The sequence below is a fragment of the Mytilus galloprovincialis genome, chromosome 13, assembly GCF_965363235.1.
Source record: "Mytilus galloprovincialis chromosome 13, xbMytGall1.hap1.1, whole genome shotgun sequence".
Taxonomy (NCBI): domain Eukaryota; kingdom Metazoa; phylum Mollusca; class Bivalvia; order Mytilida; family Mytilidae; genus Mytilus; species Mytilus galloprovincialis.
This window is the reverse complement of record NC_134850.1, coordinates 12,856,153-12,877,350: the sequence shown is the minus strand read 5'-3', so window position 1 is coordinate 12,877,350 and position 21,198 is coordinate 12,856,153. Positions and strand designations below refer to the sequence as shown.

The window sequence follows — 21,198 nt, the reverse complement described above, 5'->3', positions numbered from 1 at the left end:
ACATGTAATTACATGAGACATTTGTTAGATGTATGTTTCATTATAATACGTTATTCTGATTGGCTAAACTGCAATCTCGCGGTATTCTTTAAACAACTTTATTGACACAATAAAATTTACCACTCATGATGACACGAGGTCCCACAATAAAGTGCATAGTTTAATTAAATACAAAATCAAAATTGCTTTCGCGCTTCATACAAAATGCATTTCGCTCAACGCTTTTACACCCCAATGAAGTTACAAAAAGAAGCATTCATTTCTTAAATAAACTCGAACATTGGCGAGTTTAAGTTTATAACATCGATATATAAAGTAAAATTGTTCAATCGGTGATAATTTTTCTATGTAAAAAAGACTTTTGTAAGTTTTAAACTTCGATAAAAATGGACAAAATGTGCTGTAAGAATGAACTTGAACATTCTAAGTTCGATATCATTCTGGTGGTACATTTCATTCATTTGCATCGAAGTTTCCACCTTAATAAAGCCACTGGACATAATACAAAAAAATAACTACCAATCATTTAAAAATAGCCATGTGTATGTTCTATTTAAATAAGCGATATGTCATCATCATATATATGTAATTGCAGATTCATGATACAACAAAATTTGTTTCTGTATTAAAGTATTTTCATTTTAGGTGTTCTTTTATCTCTTAAACACAACTTATGGGTAGGACTCAAGCAAACAGGTCCGACTCCTCTTGACACTGTCACACGAATGTACCTGTATTCATTTTTTCTATTTACTAGCATATTTGCTGTTGTCGTAAACTCGTACTCACACAGGTTCCTTACGGAGAACGCGCCAAACTTTACAAAGTTCTATTTGGTTTACCAGTTTTCCCACTATACATATCTTAAGAGCTGAATGTGTTAACTTTAAATAATTCACTATTGAATTAAGTACAAACACAGTTGCTTAAAGTCAAACCAAACTTATGTTCTTCTCACAATAATTCTGTACACTGAACCAAGCATACAAATCGAGTTAAAAGCATAATTGAAGCCTGAACTTTTTTAATTCTCTACTTTGGGTGAGATACAAATTAAGCTGCGTATCATCATTTTAGTTATTTGACAAAACTTCACAAATGTAATTGAGAATGGAAATGGGGAATGTGTCAAAGAGACAAAAACCCAAAAAAATGCAGAAAACAGCCAAAGACCCACAATGGGTCATCTTAAAAAAAAAACTGCCCCCGGAGGAGGTCTTCAGTTTGCCCCTAAACGTAAATGTGTACTAGTTCAGTGAAAATGGACGTCATGTTTAACTTCAAAACATTTTTATAATTGGACTAAAATTAATATATATATATATATATATTTAATGAAGCCCAGGTGGTCGTGTGGTCTAGCGGGACGGTTACAGTGCAGGCGATTTGGTGTCACGATATATATATCAGTAGCATGGGTTCGAATCCCGGCGAGGGAAGAACAAAAAATTTGCGAAAGCAAATTTACAGATCTAACATTGTTGGGTTGATGTTTAGACGAGTATATATATATATGAAACTATCAAAGGCCAGAGGCTCCCGACTTGGGGTAGGCCATAAATGCGGTGAAGTTAAACGTGTATATTTAGTAAACATGCCTTTGTTGATCTTGCGTGTTTTTTTTTTTTAATTTCAGTTCATCTATGTTATAACGACAACAGACAATAAATGCCGGAGATAAATAAACTATTGTAAAAAAACAAAGAGGAAACATAACCATACAGCTGTTACACGTTTACTAATATTCTGAAATGAAAAGGCTATGTTTTGCACTGACCGCAACTCTAGATACGAAAGGTAAAACGGCACGTTGCAACTCCCAAGGTATTTTCAAAATCATCCAATCCCATAGCTGTATTTGAAATTCCGCGAAATGTAATGTCACGTGCGGACAAATAGTCTCACACTGGTCCAATAGGTTAAATAGTTCAACGCTTGCAATTTGAAAAATAGTCAAAATAATGTGTACTTATTTCATATAGAAAATGATAACTGAGTTATAACAAATCCAACTATTTTTACTATTCACTTTACAAAAAATGTACATATCCACCAACCAACTTGATAAACTGCAAAATCAATCTGTTCTTAGTCATTCGATGGAAGGTCCAGTGAGTTTTTGATTTTTAAATACATGTATATACAATTCAAGTGGGAAGAGACATTTGGTAATTTTGGTCTTCTTCTGACTGGCAGTAAACCCTTGCCAAAGTTGGACGTCCGTTTGGTTGTGCGGGATGTATAATTTTCAACAAATATCAGAGATGTGACGTTGTATCCAACGTCCCTGCAGGTTAAGAACATGGCACCTACTCTTTGAGGGGCCTTCTGTGGCCTCTTGTCTGAGCCTATTGAAAGGCAAAATATTGTCTGTATTCAATATAATTACTTTCATTGTCTAGTGGCAGTCCAAGTTTTGTTGACCTTTTTCATCCCGGATGGTAACTGTTACAGAACCTACCTAGTGTATTTATTGTTAAATTTTTCTCGTCTTGAATATGCATGTAATATTTTGCCACCGGAAATTGAGTACAATTACAATATTGTAAGTACTTTATGAATTCATGTATGTTATTATTATTTTAAGGACTCTCAGGAAGATCAACTTTAAGTAATTGGATTAACCTTTTGAAATAATATTATTTATTTAAAATATTGCTCAATTATTCCGTGTCGGACTATTGGTGTGTCGGACTAATGGGGTGTCGGACCAATAAGATGTCGGACAAATGGGGTGTCAGGGTAGTAGGGTGTCGGAATAATGGGGCTGCCCCAACAGAAATAAAGTGATAAAACTACTCAGTCACATACAAATATCGGAGATATGAAAAATAATAAACAGCTGCGCCATGAGCACATGATACGCCCGTCGTCTTGTGTGCAATAATCATAAATAGTTTCTGAGATACAGCATGGCATGTGGAAACACACCTTTTTAACAAAAAACTTAATAATATCTCTAAAATAAAAATATCCAGGGTTAAATAGATGTGGATGCGAAAAATTTCAAGGCCCATTTTATGCAGAAAATGATATTTTTCGGATGATTTTTTTCCTGTATGCATGTGTACTCATCTAGAATCAGACACACATGCATAAATGTTTGTTTAATTTCAAAATACCCACCAATATTTGGCTAAATGTTTGTTTAATTTCAAAATACCCACCAAATTTCAAAATACCCACCAATATTTTGGTGGGTATTTTGAAATTAAACAAACATTTAGCCAGTGTCTGATTCTAGATGAGTACACATGCATACAGGAAAAAAATCATCCAAGTTTTTCGAAAAAGATTTTATTGTTTTCTCGAAATTACCTTCATTTAATTCAGAAATATTTGATGAAAGAGTTTCACACCGAATCTTATATTTGACATCTCAAAAACAGACCCATTACAGCGGCACTTATTCACACCGAATCTTATATTTGACATCTCAAAAACGGACCCATTACAGCGGCACTTATTTGTTTATGGAACTTCGAAATATAGGAAGCGGAATTTGATCCAACCCATGGGTTGTTTGATTACTTGTCTTAACGCGTTATACAGGGGTCATGGAAATATCGGGCGTCCGTCCTGTCTTGTTAATGTGTGTACAATTCTTGCAAGATTTGTGTAATACTTATATCAGAAATGTCTTGGACACTAACTAAAATAAGTCTTAATTAAATATTTTTTAACAAATTATGCCCCGTGCATGAAACATAAAATGATAATGGAAATCCTATTCCGTTTGCTAGATGAAGCTTTTATTTCTCTTGAGCATGTTGAGATATTAAAATAAAGGTAAAGAAAAAAGTGCTTTTTTAGTTATTACCCTTGTATCTTGGATATATAAAATATGTGCAATGCGGGGACATTGAAACTCTGTTATTTTATTGAAAATAAAATTAAATATTTGAACATTGATAGAAATGGGTATTTATCACACTCCATTACAGTAAATACTAGTAGAGTTTTATATCGTCGTCTTTCATGTCACAGGAAACGATATCGGGATATGATTGTTTAGTTGTTTACTAGTAATCTTGCTATGTCATCGCTTTGCTTGGCTCAATTTTAGACCAAACAATTCTGCAGGTCTGTGCATCATCACCATCTGCGCTTGCCGCAGCCGACTGCGCGCTACGACGTAAACTTTTACGAAAAAGTAAAAAGCACTTTTCGGCAATTTGTCCATCTTGTTTACATAAACAAAACGATCCTAAAAGAAAAACCACGCATCTGATAATCATTTCCTTCGTATTCTTTATTTTATTTATTGTGTCAATAAAGGAGCTATTGTTTGATTTTGATGGGGATGGATGGGGGATTAACCTGGTTGCAAATGTTTGCCCTTTCTATTTGTTATCTCTGTCCTGGCTTTTTATTTTTCCTTCTATTCGGTCCTGCCTTTTCTTATTTAATTTATCCTGACTTTTTTTTACATAAATTGACATCCTTCCTTCTTTTTTTTTTAACTTTAACCCCCCGTCCTGTCTATTTTTTTTTACAAATTTCATCCTGATGTCCTGTCCCGCTAGAGCTTGTTTGTGGGTGTTTACTCTTGTCTATGTCTACAAGGTAGAGCCCGCACATGCACTTGTCTCAGATTCCACCCCTCCCCTATGTACCTTGATATAACACAGTGGTCTATGAAGGTATATAGGAAAACGTTTCTGAGACAAGTGCATGTGCTACAAGGTCGTTTGTTATTTTGTAAAACATGATGAGTCTAGCTTCTTTTTTTCTTGTTGACAGACTTTTCCATCCTAATTTCGTAATCATAATGCTGTCACTTGACCTGTTTCTATGTCTGCTGGTTACAAATCGTGTAGCACGTCTTTGTACTTTTTTCCCAATTTTATCAATGTGGTAATGCTAGTACGGGTTCCATGTCGTGACGTATTCCATTTGCGGTCTTACGAATATTTTATAGGCATGCTCTTTACATGCTTTAACTAATGTGGAGGTTTCGATGGAAAGAACCGAGGTATCGGCTGGCTTTTCCTGTGATGTTGTTACATGTAATATGCTCTAGATAATTTGCAATGGTGTAGCCTATAGGTATTTTGTAGATGTTTCATGTCCCATAGTATGTCCGTGAGTTTGTAGTACCGCTTGATTGGATTTGTTTTTGTTATTGTGAGGACGCTGCGTTTTTCAGGGTGGAACTCCATTTTCCAAACATTTTTCCATTTCGGCAGTTTGTCTAGGACTTCTTGTAGTTCGTGGCAGTCGTTGTCCGAGGTCGTCTGATGAAGTGGTTAAGTAGACAACAGCATCATCCGCAAACAGTCTCGCTGTTTATTGTGGACCTTCAGCGTATAAGTAAAAACAAAGAAACTGGGGTCCTAGGACTGATCCTTGGATACTTTAGATTCTAGTTTCATTCTGTCTAATGTTTCGCATTCCAATAAAAATGAACACACGGTTGTATCATGTTGTTCAAATAATGAAATATCCACCAGTATCATCTATATTGTTTCAATGCCCATGGAGACAACACCAAAGAAATAAACTTTGGAAATGCGTACTAAATTCCATGAAAGATAAATATTTAATGACGTCATAAAACGCTATTACTTTTCATTCAGACGCTTTGAAAAATGATTTTCTAATATTAAAAAATGATTTTCTAATATTAAAAAATGATTTTCTAATATTAAAAAATGATTTTTCTAATATTAAAAAATGATTTTCTAATATTAAATAATGATTTTCTAATATTATTTTCTAATATTAGAAAATGATTTTCTAATATTAGAAAATGATTTCTTAATATTAGAAAATGATTTCTTAATATTAGAAAATGATTTCTTAATATTAAAAAATAGCTCTTTTTGTCCACTTTGGCTTGCCATATGTTTAACAATATTGTGAAGTTCCAATTCTATGTTTTTCCATTTTGCAGTCTGAGTCACACAGAGGATTACATATTTATATATTTGACGTTTGCTTACAAGGTCACAAGGGCAATACAAGGTCAATGTTTAGTTGTATGGATTTTTCGTTGTATACAATAGCCGGTATCGTAACTGTTATTAAATTGCAAAAAGTTATTATTTTTCCCCGATTCTCAAAGACTGATCAACATGATCAAATAGTTCACCTCGTCCCTAAAGTTTAATAATCAATGAAAGGATGCACGTCATCAGTATTCTAATATTACAAAGTTCGCTCCTAAAATAGGACAATAAACAATTGCAAAAGATGAGGATTTCAACTGTTCCTTTTTAAGTGAAATTCATTTTGTTACTATAATCAGCCGAAATGAATACCCCTTTGGTATTGAAGAAATGAGTTTGGGCATATAATACATATATATGTGAAAAATAGCCATTTGAATCATTATTGATTCAAAAATGCAGGTCAGAGTGACCTAATTATATTTGATGCTTCTGTACTACCCTAGTTGAAAAAACTCCCACAAAGTAACATAATAGTAGGAAAATGGGTAACTAAAATTCGTAAGGGTTCAGTGGAACCCAGTGTCTCGCTTATTTTTGCTGTTCATCGCAGCCTTAACAAAAACGACGATAAAATAAAAATAAAAATATTCCTCTTATTACTATTTTTTCATTGAAAGATGCTTCTGTCCAAGTTTGGTTATAATCCAGGATAGATTATGAATCTAATAAATGTTTTAAAAACTTTAACTGCAGTCTGTATGGAAGGTTAACTGAAAGAAAAACTTAGTCCATTTATAAGTAAAATACGGAAAAACAGAAATAAAATTTTAACTAAATTTCCTTCTAAATACTAGCTTTTGATCATAAACAAGCTCAATTTATAAGTGAAAAAACCAGAAAAAACGGATTTTTTTACAATATTTCACGACTTCTTGATACTATCTTATGATCATAAACAAGCTTCTGTCCAAGTTTGTTACAAATCCAGGATAGTTCAAGAAAGTTATTAAAACTTTTAAAAACTTTAACCACAAAGTAAATGTCATATTTCCTGGCAGAAAAACTTAGTCCTATTTATAAGTAAAATACGGAAAAACAGGATTAAAAAAAAAAAAAAAAAACTTCTGGATACTATCTTATGATCATAAACAAGCTTCTGTCCTAGTTTGGTACAATTCCATGATAGTGTAAGAAAGTTATTAAAATTTCAAAAACTTTAACCACAAACTGAATATTTGTGGACGCCGCCCCCGCCGCCGGAATGTAGGATCGCTATGTCTCGCTTTTTCGACAAAGTCGAAGGCTCGACAAAAAGGTAGTTCAGAACGGCTTTTTAATTGATAGCTGCTTTACATGCAGAAGATAACATGCCGATGAATTTTGATTATACCAAATTAGTACAAACCATTATGAACTCTGGTGGATAGTTGTTTCATTGGCAATCATACCACATCTTCTTAATTTTTATAATGCTTTGTAAAGGAAAGATAGTACAAAAGAAATAGGAACGAAACAGATATTGCATAACGGTCAACCAACTTGTGATGACGTCCATTAAATATATGAAGGGATGATTTCAACTTCACCCTTTGGAAAATTTTGTTTAATACTTTCCTTGTGAGCAGCAACGCATGTATTGGTAGATTCCTCCGTTATTGGAGCACCCTTGAAAGCTGCGAAAGTACAGTGGAATCTGTGTACACTTCCGTTCGGGATTAACGAAGATGTGTCACTAAAGTACATGTATTTACAACAATATTTACAAGGACAATCCCCACACAAACACAAAGAGAGTTCAAGTGTAACCAGGGAGCATGATTGTGTAACCAGGGATCATGATTCTACATACAAAATCATCTTTGTCTCCATCGATTGAAAAGAAAGGAAATGCATATATGACGTCTTGTCACAAAAGGACGAATAAAAGTACAGACAAACTCCCCATTCAATATGTACCCATTGCTGCAAGAGATACAGAATATAACTTGGTTCCTGACACCTGGCACAAAAAATAGAAAGGTAAGTAGGTAAAATATTTAATATGGACATTATTATGTTTGTAGGGAAATATTTTCGGACTTTGTGTAGGAGCTATTTAACAAATAAACAAAACAAAAATGGGGAATGTGTCCAAGGGAGACAGATGATGCCCCTGCTTGCATATCATATAGTTATAATGGGATATAACTGAGGAACAGTAAAAGTTACATTACCCAAACTTGTACTTGATCTGAGTTTTGTGGTAAGTTTCATAACATTTGAGTGTGGCCAACTTAAAATCGGCAACTGAAAATTCAGTAATTTTTCCATTTGTAAAGAGGCATAACTCTAGACAAATAAAAGTGACACCGCCAAAATTTAAGCTTGATCTGTACTTTGTGGTAATAAGCATTGTGTATAAGTATCATAGCATTCAGTTAAGGCTACCTAGACCATCTCTGTGATGTATGATCATACATACATGTACAGATGGGTTAGAGTAGAACTATTTTCTATGTCAGAGCATAAAAATGTCCTTTTTTACATAGGTAACCCAAAAATGTCTATAAAGCGTATTTGGGTAGCCATGCAAATTAAGGGGGTATAAATCCAATTTTTTTTTAAATATAGGATTATCTATTAAATGAACTTTATCAAATACTTAATAGAAAAATAAAATAAAAAAATGGGGTCACCTATTATTCAAGCTCACATGTATGATTTTCCTTCGAAATAAGCATGCATTTTTGTTGAGGGTACTTTTTTTCTGTTGAACCAATAGGAGTAAAAGAGGTAATATGGAAATAAAAAGGAACTAAATAACAGAAATCGCTTATATATTACACTGATGAGTTGAAAAGGATATTTCAATTTTAATGCAAGAAAATGGCACCTAAGGGAGATAATTTGGAGCTTTTTCAATGATATAAACATTTTAAAAGTTAACTTGGGCCAAAACAAAATGATTTCTTGGGATTGATTTTTGTACCTTATCATAAAGTAACGGCTAATAGTGTAAAAATTAAATTTGCAATGAAAAAAATTGTTTAAATTTTTGCCTAGATGGAAAACACAATTATTCTATGTGATTTTATAATTAATATATATATAATGATTTATGACTTTTGAAACAGAAACACCACCTTCATGAAGGTGTTCAACATATATCAAAATTCAGTAACTTTTTTTAATTTTAATTGTTTAATCATATACATTGTAACTAGAAAACTTTTTGGCCTCTTCTTGCTTTTTCTCCCAACCTAATTCTAACTCTTCTTGTGTAAGGTGTGGGAATTTCTTCTTCAGCCTCTCCTGATATTTTCGCTTCGTCTTTTTCAATTGTTGTTCTTCTCCTAATTGTTTCTCATTGTATAATTTCAAATATTTCATCATCCACTTCTCAAATTTTGGATGAAGTAATTGGTACTCAGGATTTTCAGACTTTGGAACCAAATGCTCTTTTTCTGTTCGGTCTTCTATCATTCCTAGAAAGTTCATGACCTTTCTAACCTTTGGATCCCCTGTTTCACCCGTCTCCAACATATTAATTGCCCGCTCTCTTTCTTGAATAACTTCCACTATGTTCCTCATGGATTCATCAACCTGGAAATAGTTTTTTTAAACTTAAAAATTATGTTCTGATACAAAAATAAGAAGATGTGGTATGAATACACAAGAGACAACTATCAAAAAGATTTCAAATAAAGTTGATTTAAGCAATTAAAAGTCACAATACAGCTGTCAACAATGACAAAAACCAATACCATAAAGTCTGCTAATAGAGGCCCCAACATGCAAAAAGATTAAAACAAATTAAAAACCAAAAATAAAATGCTTCACTGAGGGCAGCCTGATACGACCACAGAAGTTGAACCCTGAAAAGTTGGGCCAAATTTGGACACAGCTTGATACTGTCTGAATTTGGATTGTGATCAAGTTTTTGACATAATATAGGTTTCTGACACAAAATAAATGTGGTCAAAGATCCTACAAATCTATTGTGCAATACTGTGCATTTGAAGAATTCGTCTTGAAACTCTTCAAAAATTTGAAATTTGAAAATATTTGAAAAAAAAATTAATTTATCCCTTAAAGAACTTGTTAACAAAAAAATCATCCATACCTTATTGAAACCCCACTTAATGCAATTACCCCAATACTCAATCCCAGTCCCCCCCCCCTTTGTAGTATGGGACCTTGTAGAATAATTTCAGAGAGATCCATACACTTAAACACAAGTTATTGTCTGGAAACTAGAAAAATGTTTCTTTTTGGCCCTTTTTGGCCCCTAATTCCTACATGTTTTGGGCAATTAACATCAAACTCAATCCCACACTTTCCTTTGTTATATGGAACCTTTTGGCACAATGTCAGAGAGATCCATACACTTACACACAAGTTATTGTCCCAAAACAAGAAAAGTGCTTGTTTTTGGCCTTTAAATCCTTAACTGTTAGCCCAATAAACCTTTAAATTAATCCCAACCTCCTACTTGTGGTATTAAACATTGTGGTACAATTTTAGAGCAATTGAAATACTAATACAAAAGTTATTGTCTTGAAACTAAATAAATGCTTGTTTGGGGTCCCTTTTAGGTCCCTAATTCTTAAACGGTTGGGACCATCATCCCCAAAATCAATCCCAATCTTCCTTTTGTGGTATTGAACTTTCTTCAAAAGTTTAATCGAGATCCATTTTCTTAAACTTCAGTTATTGTCGGAAAACCAGTGTGTTTTCCGACGACGAGGCAGACGACAACATCATACATTATATGATCCCAAATTTTTTCTTGTGGTTCAATGTATAAAAATCATTTTATGGCCATCCATCTTTTTTAATTTGAGCCCAATGATAAATCTTAAGTAAACAAATGCATGTCTGGTGTACCAGGTTGCAAGCCAGCTGACAAATGTCTTGTATATTCCTAAAACTGCAGTCACACTAGGTCACGGTCGAACATAGATCTGTGAAAAAATGCAAATTTTGACAATCATAGTGCAATTTTTTAGATCGCAGTAAGGTCGTATCATGGTTGTGGTGAGGTCTTCAAGATTGTGATGAGCGTGGCAAATTTTGAACATGTTCAAAACAATGGTGGTTTGGTTGTTGATGTTGTAGAAGTGTAGTTAGAGAGCATTAAGTTTGTGGTAAAATCACAAAGGTCATGATTGTAGGTGAGCATAAAAATGAAATAAATACCTTCCACTTTCTTTCAGGATTAGGAACTGTGAGCACCTCATCATCATATATCTGTTCCATAGTAAACAACATATTTCTCTCTTTTAGTAAGACATACCTGAAATAGAAGAATTATATTGTACCCAGTAAATCAATTCATGTAATTATAAATCTGTGGATTCATTATTATTCGAAAAATTGTTTGATGTTGCCTACCTAGTTTAGTAAACAGCAGCCTACTGGAAACCTACCTAGTATAGTAAACAGCAGCTTCTGGAAACCTACCTAGTTTAGTAAACAGCAGCCTACTGGAAACCTACCTAGTTTAGTAAACAGCAGCCTACTGGAAACCTACCTAGTTTAGTAAACTGTAGCCTACTGGAAACCTACCTAGTTTAGTAAACAGCAGCCTACTGGAAACCTACCTATTATAGTAAACAGCAGCCTACTGGAAACCTTCCTAGTTTAGTATACAGCAGCCTACTGGAAACCTACCTACTTTAGTAAACAGCAGCCTACTGGCATGGAAACCTACCTAGTTTAGTAAACAGCAGCCTACTGGAAACCTACCTAGTATAGTGAAGAGCAGCCTACTGGAAACCTACCTAGTTTAGTAAACAGAAGCCTACTGGAAACCTACCTAATTTAGTAAACAGCAGCCTACTGGAAACCTTCCTAGTTTAGTATACAGCAGCCTACTGGAAACCTACCTAGTTTAGTAAACAGCAGCCTTCTGGAAACCTACCTAGTTTAGTAAACAGCAGCCTACTGGAAACCTACCTAGTATAGTAAAGAGCAGCCTACTGGAAACCTACCTAATTTAGTAAACAGCAGCCTACTAGAAACCTACCTAGTATAGTAAACAGCAGCCTACTGGAAACCTATCTAGTTTAGTAAACAGCAGATTACTGGAAACCTACCTAGTTTAGTATACAGCAGCCTACTGGAAACCTACCTAGTTTAGTAAACAGCAGCCTACTGGAAACCTACCTAGTTTAGTAAACAGCAGCCTACTGGAAACCTATCTAGTTTAGTATACTGCAGCCTACTGGAAACCTACCTAGTTTAGTAAACAGCAGCCTTCTGGAAACCTACCTAGTTTAGTAAACAGCAGCCTACTGGAAACCTACCTAGTTTAGTATACAACAGCCTACTGGAAACCTACCTTGTTTAGTAAACAGCAGCCTACTAGAAACCTACCTAGTATAGTAAACAGCAGCCTACTGGAAACCTACCTAGTTTAGTATACAACAGCCTACTGGAAACCTACCTAGTTTAGTAAACAGCAGCCTTCTGGAAACCTACCTAGTTTAGTAAACAGCAGCCTACTGGAAACCTACCTAGTATAGTGAAGAGCAGCCTACTGGAAACCTACCTAGTTTAGTAAACAGCAGCCTACTGGAAACCTACCTAGTTTAGTAAACAGCAGCCTACTTTAAACCTACCTAGTTTAGTAAACAGCAGCCTACTGGAAGCCTACCTAGTTTAGTAAACAGCAGCCTAATGGAAACCTACCTAGTATAGTAAACAGCAGATTAATGGAAACCTACCTAGTTTAGTAAACAGCAGCCTACTGGAAACCTACCTAGTTTAGTAAACAGCAGCCTACTGGAAACCTACCTAGTTTAGTAAACAACAGCCTACTGGAAACCTACCTAGTTTAGTAAACAGCAGCCTACTGGAAACCTACCTAGTTTAGTAAACAGCAGCCTACTGGAAACCTACCTAGTTTAGTAAACAGCAGCCTACTGGAAATCTACCTAGTTTAGTAAACAGCAGCCTACTGGAAGCCTACCTAGTTTAGTAAACAGCAGTCTAATGGAAACCTACCTAGTATAGTAAACAGCAGATTAATGGAAACCTACCTAGTTTAGTAAACAGCAGCCTACTGGAAACCTACCTAGTTTAGTAAACAGCAGCCTACTGGAAACCTACCTAGTTTAGTAAACAACAGCCTACTGGAAACCTACCTAGTTTAGTAAACAGCAGCCTACTGGAAACCTACCTAGTTTAGTAAACAGCAGCCTACTGGAAACCTACCTAGTTTAGTAAACAGCAGCCTACTGGAAATCTACCTAGTTTAGTAAACAGTAGCCTACTGGAAACCTACCTAGTTTAGTAAACAGCAGCCTACTGGAAACCTACCTAGTTAAGTAAACAGCAGCCTACTGGAAACCTACCTAGTTTAGTAAACAGTAGCCTACTGGAAACCTACCTAGTTTAGTAAACAGCAGCCTACTGGAAACCTACCTATGATAGTAAACAGCAGCCTACTGGAAACCTTCCTATTTTGGTATACAGCAGCCTACTGGAAACCTACCTATTATAGTAAACAGCAGCCTACTGGCATGGAAACCTACCTAGTTTAGTAAACAGCAGCCTACTGGAAACCTACCTAGTTTAGTATACAACAGCCTACTGGAAACCTACCTAGTTTAGTAAACATCAGCCTACTGGAAACCTATCTAGTTTAGTAAACAGCAGCCTACTGGAAACCTTCCTAGTTTAGTATACAGCAGCCTACTGGAAACCTACCTAGTTAAGTAAACAGCAGCCTTCTGGAAACCTACCTAGTTTAGTAAACAGCAGCCTACTGGAAACCTACCTAGTTTAGTAAACAGAAGCCTACTGGAAACCTACCTAGTTTAGTAAACAGCAGCCTACTGGAAACCTACCTAGTTTAGTAAACAGCAGCCTACTGGAAACCTACCTAGTTTAGTAAACAGCAGCCTTCTGGAAACCTACCTAGTTTAGTAAACAGCAGCCTACTGGAAACCTACCTAGTATAGTGAAGAGCAGCCTACTGGAAACCTACCTAGTATAGTAAACAGCAGCCTACTGGAAACCTATCTAGTTTAGTATACAACAGCCTACTGAAAACCTACCTAGTTTAGTAAACAGCAGCCTTCTGGAAACCTACCTAGTTTAGTAAACAGCAGTCTACTGGAAACCTACCTAGTATAGTGAAGAGCAGCCTACTGGAAACCTACCTAGTTTAGTAAACAGCAGCCTACTGGAAACCTACCTAGTATAGTAAACAGCAGCCTAATGGAAACCTATCTAGTTTAGTAAACAGCAGCCTACTGGAAGCCTACCTAGTTTAGTAAACAGCAGCCTAATGGAAACCTACCTAGTATAGTAAACAGCAGCCTAATGGAAACCTACCTAGTTTAGTAAACAACAGCCTACTGGAAACCTACCTAGTTTAGTAAACAGAAGCCTACTGGAAACCTGCCTAGTTTAGTAAACAGCAGCCTACTGGAAACCTGCCTAGTTTAGTAAACAGCAGCCTACTGGAAACCTACCTAGTTTAGTAAACAACAGCCTACTGGAAACCTACCTAGTTTAGTAAACAGCAGCCTACTGGAAACCTACCTAGTTTAGTAAACAGCAGCCTACTGGAAACCTACCTAGTTTAGTAAACAGCAGCCTACTGGAAACCTACCTCGTTTAGTAAACAGCAGCCTACTGGAAACCTACCTCGTTTAGTAAACAGCAGCCTACTGGAAACCTACCTCGTTTAGTAAACAGCAGCCTACTGGAAACCTACCTCGTTTAGTAAACAGCAGCCTACTGGAAACCTACCTCGTTTAGTAAACAGCAGCCTACTGGAAACCTACCTCGTTTAGTAAACAGCAGCCTACTGGAAACCTACCTCGTTTAGTAAACAGCAGCCTACTGGAAACCTACCTCGTTTAGTAAACAGCAGCCTACTGGAAACCTACCTCGTTTAGTAAACAGCAGCCTACTGGAAACCTACCTCGTTTAATAAACAGCAGCCTACTGGAAACCTACCTAGTTTAGTAAACAGCAGCCTACTGGAAACCTACCTAGTTTAGTAAACAGAGGCCTACTGGAAAATTATTGATGACACAAATCATCTCAAATTTTTTCCTGCTCTTACATTGTTTTTATGTCTAAATCTTTGTTGTACGTCAGAGAAAAAAGTTTTACCTAGCTTTCCAACCCAAGAAGGCATGAGTACCCAATTTCAAACACATTTATTTTACGGGTGGCTCTCTCACATGTTGTACAAATACTTATGATTCATTGGATATCAAATATCCTGTAGATATCTAAGAAAATAAAGATAATCCTCAATCCACGAAATTGGTACCCATTCAAAAATAAATGAATAAACAGTAAGGAAGTAGATGTATGAATATGTATGATTGAATTTTACACACCATAATTTATGTAAATCATCATTGCTCTTAATCCTTAATTCATCAACATTCCATGGTCGACCTGTAAAAGAAAGTGATTAACATAGAACTTAATCTGTGTAATAAAATTAATTTTAATTTCTATGGTATAAAAATTGGAAGATATGGTATAATTGCTAATCCGACCGTGCAAGGGCTGTATAGCCAGTCAAGGTCGATAAAAACTTCCATTGTTTCAAATTGCTAATGAGACAACTCTTATCCAGGGACTACATGGTTTGGTTATAACTTAAAAACTGTTTTACTGTCCTTTATTTGTTTGAGTTGAAACATTTTGAATAGTCAGATGATAAAATTTTGAAATCTTGTTTTTTTTTTTAAAGAGATGTTCATTGATTCAGTTGTTTAACTTCATCAATATTTCTATTTGGTTATAACTTCAAATTTCTACAACTGTCAAAACAATGTTATGGAACTTAAAACTATTTTACTGCCCTTCTTTTTTTTAAGAAACAATTGGTTAAATAGTTTTCATTTTCTCTGTCCAGTCACAACTGGCAAATATTTCATGCATATTTCCAAGATCTATAAAACAATTGATTTAATTGGCAAGTTCTGCTTTAGGGAGTCAATTAGGATGAAAACTGGCAAATTAAGACACCAAAGAGAAAAAGAGAACACTTTAGAACATTATAAAATATTTTGCTGATTTTTGTTTATTTACAGGAGAGAGGCAGAGGATAGCAAAGTGATACTTATCAGTTGAAGACAAACTTAGTCTGAGTTTAGAGGTAATAAGCATTATATACACATTTCATTAAATTTAGTTGAGACGAACTTAAGTTAAGAGAACAGAAACAAAAAAATTCTTCAATTTTTCCACTTGTAAAGGGGCATAACCCTAGAATGGTAATCAAGGTGATTGTAATCACTGAATGTTAAAGATTGCTTTAATTTTATCAGTTGGTAGTAAAAGTGAATATTGCATTTTATATTGTATATATATATAGCACAAGTACACACCCGTGATATCGCGGGTCCGTGACTGAATTAAAGTTTATAACTATGCCTAAGCCTTATTTTAGTAATTGGTATTGTCATCTGATAAAGTCATGTCGATTATAAGATACAAAGTTTTCTAAGCTTTCAAATCTTTCTGTTTGAACCCGTCGACCTGGAACTTATCAATTATTGGTAATATTAATTATTAGGAAAACAAAAGGTCCTGGCTATCCAGGAATGGAGTATTTTTTAATCAACAGCATTGTCCTATATTAGTTATCTTAGAAAGTCTTGCTGATTGCGGAATAAAACTACAATAGGGAACAATTTGACAATGATTGAATTTAGTAGTGTCAGCCCTTTGATTATGACCCTTGTATATAGCAAAATCCTGATCAATACACCGTTTGGTGGTGCGCCTGTCAAATGCGGAACGTACAGATAAGGTAATAGCTAACAGGTGAATATACTATTGGTATCGGTATCGGATTCGACCCGAAACTTGTTAATTATTGGCAATATTAATTATGTGGAAAACAAAAGGGTCTGGAGTGGTGTAATTTTTAATCTGCACCATTGTCCTATATTAGTTTTATATAGAGTTGAAATCTTTGATTTGTCGTTTTTACCCAATGACAGCTGACAAATTGGACCTCGTAATTTTAGTATTATAGATTGATTTTAGGCGATTCAACAACCATTCTGAACAAAGAAAGATAACTCCAATTTATTGTCTTGAAACTACAAAAATGCTTGTTTTTGGTCATTTGTTCCTAGACTATTTTCTCCATAACCCTTAAAATATATCCCAACCTTCTACTGATGGTATTGTGGTACAATTTCAGAACAATTGAAATACTTATGGACAACTTATTGTCTTGACACTAGATAATGCTTGTTTTGGCCCCCTTTGGGCCCCTTATTCCTAAACCTTAGGGACCATAACCCCCCAAAATCAATACCAAACTTCCTTTTGTGGTTATGAACATTGTATTAAAATTTTATTGATTTTTATTTACTTATACTAAAGGTATTATCCCCAAACCATCCGTCTTCGGACGACGCTGACCCATACGACGCTGACAATGACGACGTGATACCAATATACGACCGGTCATATAATAAAAAATATATATTTCTGTGTCATTTGGTCTCTTGTGGAGAGTTGTCTCATTGGTAATCAAACCATGTCTTCTTTTTTGTAAAAGGAATACAAAAAGACAAACAACAGGCTACAAATCAAAACATACAATGACACAGAAATCTCAATACTGAATTTTTTTTTGCCCATACTTTTATTTCCATAATCTCACTAATATTTCTACTCTATGATCGGTTTTCATTTCACTGGGAAAACATAGTAATTCTTGCAACATATGTAATAAACAAAGTAACCTGTTTTAATTTCTTTCTCTTTCCAGTTAGCCCTGTCATCGAAAAATTCCATTAAATCATAATTCTTGCTTGATGTATGAAAACTGGAACATGCTATACACCTAAAATAATATAACATGTACAAATTGTGTTATTCAATATAAAAGAAAAATTAGATCTGACATTCAAAGGTACTACAGATTAGCCCTATTCCTGATATGGTTTGGTTAGACTTAGTGTAAACAATACATGTATTTTTATTCAGAAACATAAATAAATATGTACATAAATACAATACATGGATTGGAAAGTCATTTATACAAATTCCTCTCCCTTTGGTTCAGTGGCGGATCCAGGGGGAGGGTTCCGGCAATAGATTCCCCCCTTTTTTTCTGACGATCAATGCATTTGAATTGAGACATATAGTTGGAACCCCCTTTATCCTGAGTTAGGAACATCTCCAACCCCTTCCCACCCCTCTGTTATAAATGGCTGGAGCTGCTTCTGTGATTGATATCACAATCAACTGAACTGAAATAAAGGATATTTGCTCCTATTGTTTTTAAATGTTCGCCAGATGGGTCAATATCCCTAACATGCCTAATGTACCTCCAATTGAGGACCACAAAAGTTATGTGTAAACAAAAAATATCTGTGTAGTAATATTTGACATGTTTCTATTTTAAGCAAATGACTGAGCTTAATCCTCTTTGTCTTGATTCGGACAGTAGAGTACCATAGAATAAATAGCTTCGCCGAGTAAAGCTGGATACGACCGAAAATGTCAAACCCTGAACAGTTGGGGCAAACATGGACACAAAATTCACGATTGATACAGGTCTGAATTTGGATTGTAATTAAATATTTGACACAGAACTTAGAATTCTGCCTAAGGAAAATCTATAATATTGTGCATATTGACACAGATATCCAGAATCGTCTGAAATAATCCATGTAGTGCCATTGCAAAAAAATCACTGCTAACCACTACTTTTCTTTTCATATTTTTTTTACAGTTTATAAAGCCAAATTTGAAAAATCCTGTAAAATCCTTGTTCTTTTTCACAAATGTCTACCAGAGACTTAATTCCTGCCAAATTTTCAATAGCTTATAATTATATCTAAAAAACAAGCACACAGACCTTTAATTGTTTTCAGCTTTTCTATATACTTTTAATTCATTAATCATGTTTATAAAAGTCTTTTTAAAGCTTGTTATTTTAAAATAGAGTAGCAAACATCCTTAACTATACATAATCTTCAATGGTATATATCATGTATATATCATTTGTAGTAAAGAGGCTATCTACTCAAAATTATTTTTTATTATGGAATTAGCAAAATTTCTTGTGCTTGAAATTTTTAATAAATTCCATGTTTATTCTGTACTTTAACCGCCACAACACTTTCTATTTTACAAGGAAGATAGCCCATTTTCAATAGAATGTACTGTGTGGGGCACAACACTATCTATACAAAATAAATTTTATTGAAAGTGTTATGCACTGCTCAAAACATTAAAGAGGGTACCTTCATGACTAATAATGGTAAAACAAAATTGCCAAATGACCTTAACAGTAATTTTTGGTGCATGATGATAAAATTTACACTTTCTTAAAGGTTCATCATAACCTTTTGGCTAAAATGGCTGTATTTACACCACCAATTTTACTCTGAGTACAGAAAAACCTGTGCACCTGCTAAAGTTTTAAGGCATGGCTGGACCCAGATAATTAAATTTTAAATGCATTTTATTGTTCAGAAAGTTTTCTGAATTTTGCCATTCATATTTTTTCATTCCTGCAGAAGGTGCAAAAATAAACTAAGTTGGGAAAACGTTTGAGAAGCTCCCCTCGAATAATCGATGTTGTGAGTAGTATTGATTTAAATGGACAATAGACACCTGTAAACAATAGGCGATTTATACTGTGTAACTGAGTGGACCGTATCAAATGAAACTTGTGTGTTAGTTTATCATGTTTATTTTGCTATCTTCTGCAGACTGGGAAAAAATGCACGTCAAAATCCAGGTAAGTCATTAATTTTCTGAAACATAGACTTCATATAACGTTTATATAACTAGGTCCAGCCATGCCTTAAAACTTTCCAAGATGCATCAGTTTGTCTGTTCTCATAGTAAATTTTTGGGCGATATTAAAATCGATGGATTTTTATGAATCAATTTGTTTTTTTCTCCAAAAATGACGGTAACGATAACTATTTCAGTGAGACCTCTGATGAATCATGATAAAGATATTTTGACAAATAACAGTAAAATTCTAACCAATTTGACGCTAACGGTAGCCGAAAATGACTGTTTGACGACTTACGGTAAAGGGCATTATACTTTCTCATTAAACAATGTTATATTTTTCTTCAATGACAAATGTAAAGGTCATTTTGAAGTGACGTCATATATCAAATTACGTCACTGTTAGACATCCGGGTCTGTTCGCGCCCATTCATATTCGCAGCCACTCATGTTCGTCCCCTTTCACTTTCGCACCCTACATGTGCGCACCCAAAGTCTGTTCGCTACCTACATATTCGCGCCCAATTTTAATTGGTTTTGTGTTTATTAACTTTGTAATCAAGTTTTGGCAAGTGTATTCTTATAAGTATATCTGTTGTCATTGTCTTAAAATAAAGTGAGACAGCATTTTTTTTTGTATTGAATAAATCTTAATCAGGTTTTGATAGTGTATTGTTAAAAAAATTAAAAAAATCCTTTCTAAATAAAGTGGGATTCTTCCCACGTTTATTTCATGTTGAATAGCTCTTAATCATGTTTTGGTTAGTGTATTGCCATAACTTTGTTTCATTGACTTGTTACAAAATAAAGTGAGATTCTGAATACGTTTTTTTTTTGTGTGTGTTGAATAAATTTTATCATGTTTTGGTTATAAGAGTGTATAGCTACATTTTATTGTTTAATTGTTTCAGATCAAAGGGACCAAGCTGTTAAAAACAATTATCTTTTGTGTTTTTCTTTTAAAATCTTCAATGTTTTACCCATACCAAGCTATGTATATACATTTAGTATTTACACCAAAGCAATTTAAAACAACAATCATGATTTTCCAATTATTCAACTTGAATTTGAATTAAAATTGGGCGCGAACGGAACTTGGGTGCGAACGTGGAAGGTGCAAACGTGTAAGGTGTGAAAGTGTATTGGGCGCGAATGGACCTGATAGTGATACATTGTACCTGAAATCACAGACGTCAAGCTGTCTTACTTGCTGGCACACAAAATGCAACCTTGAAAATTGGCAGAACAACTAAGAACGGATTGACATGGCGATTTGTTGCCAAAGGAGGCTTTTCCAAGAAGATTGCTGAAGATCTGTACACACAACACAACTGAACTGCAGTTTGGATGTCAACTGAAATGATTTATTATTTATAAAAGTGTTTTAGAAATTATTCATACTTGTCATCACATATAGTCGGCCTCTTGTGTTGAACATTAAAAGCTGAGGTAGGATGAAGACTAACACCGGGTAATGATGTCTTAATTAATTGCCTAGTTGCATTACTAAGTGTTCTGATGTTTATAAATGTCAATGACATTTTTCATTTCTTTTTTCGTCAATGTCAAACAA

The 21,198-nt window shown here is 34.6% G+C and overlaps 1 protein-coding gene across 1 annotated transcript; it reads right to left on the bottom strand.

Moving 5' to 3' along the window:
* Window positions 1-9,055: 9,055 nt before the first annotated feature.
* On the bottom strand, window positions 9,056-21,197 carry LOC143057196 (large ribosomal subunit protein uL29m-like). The gene is made up of 5 exons (XM_076230453.1): window positions 21,027-21,197; window positions 17,615-17,715; window positions 15,239-15,299; window positions 11,073-11,169; window positions 9,056-9,476 (listed from the first exon to the last, which is right to left on the bottom strand). Exons 1-5 carry the CDS (start codon window positions 21,164-21,166, stop codon window positions 9,075-9,077), a joined length of 801 nt encoding a protein of 266 aa, XP_076086568.1. The 5' UTR covers window positions 21,167-21,197; the 3' UTR covers window positions 9,056-9,074.
* Between the last annotated feature and the right edge of the window lies 1 nt (window position 21,198).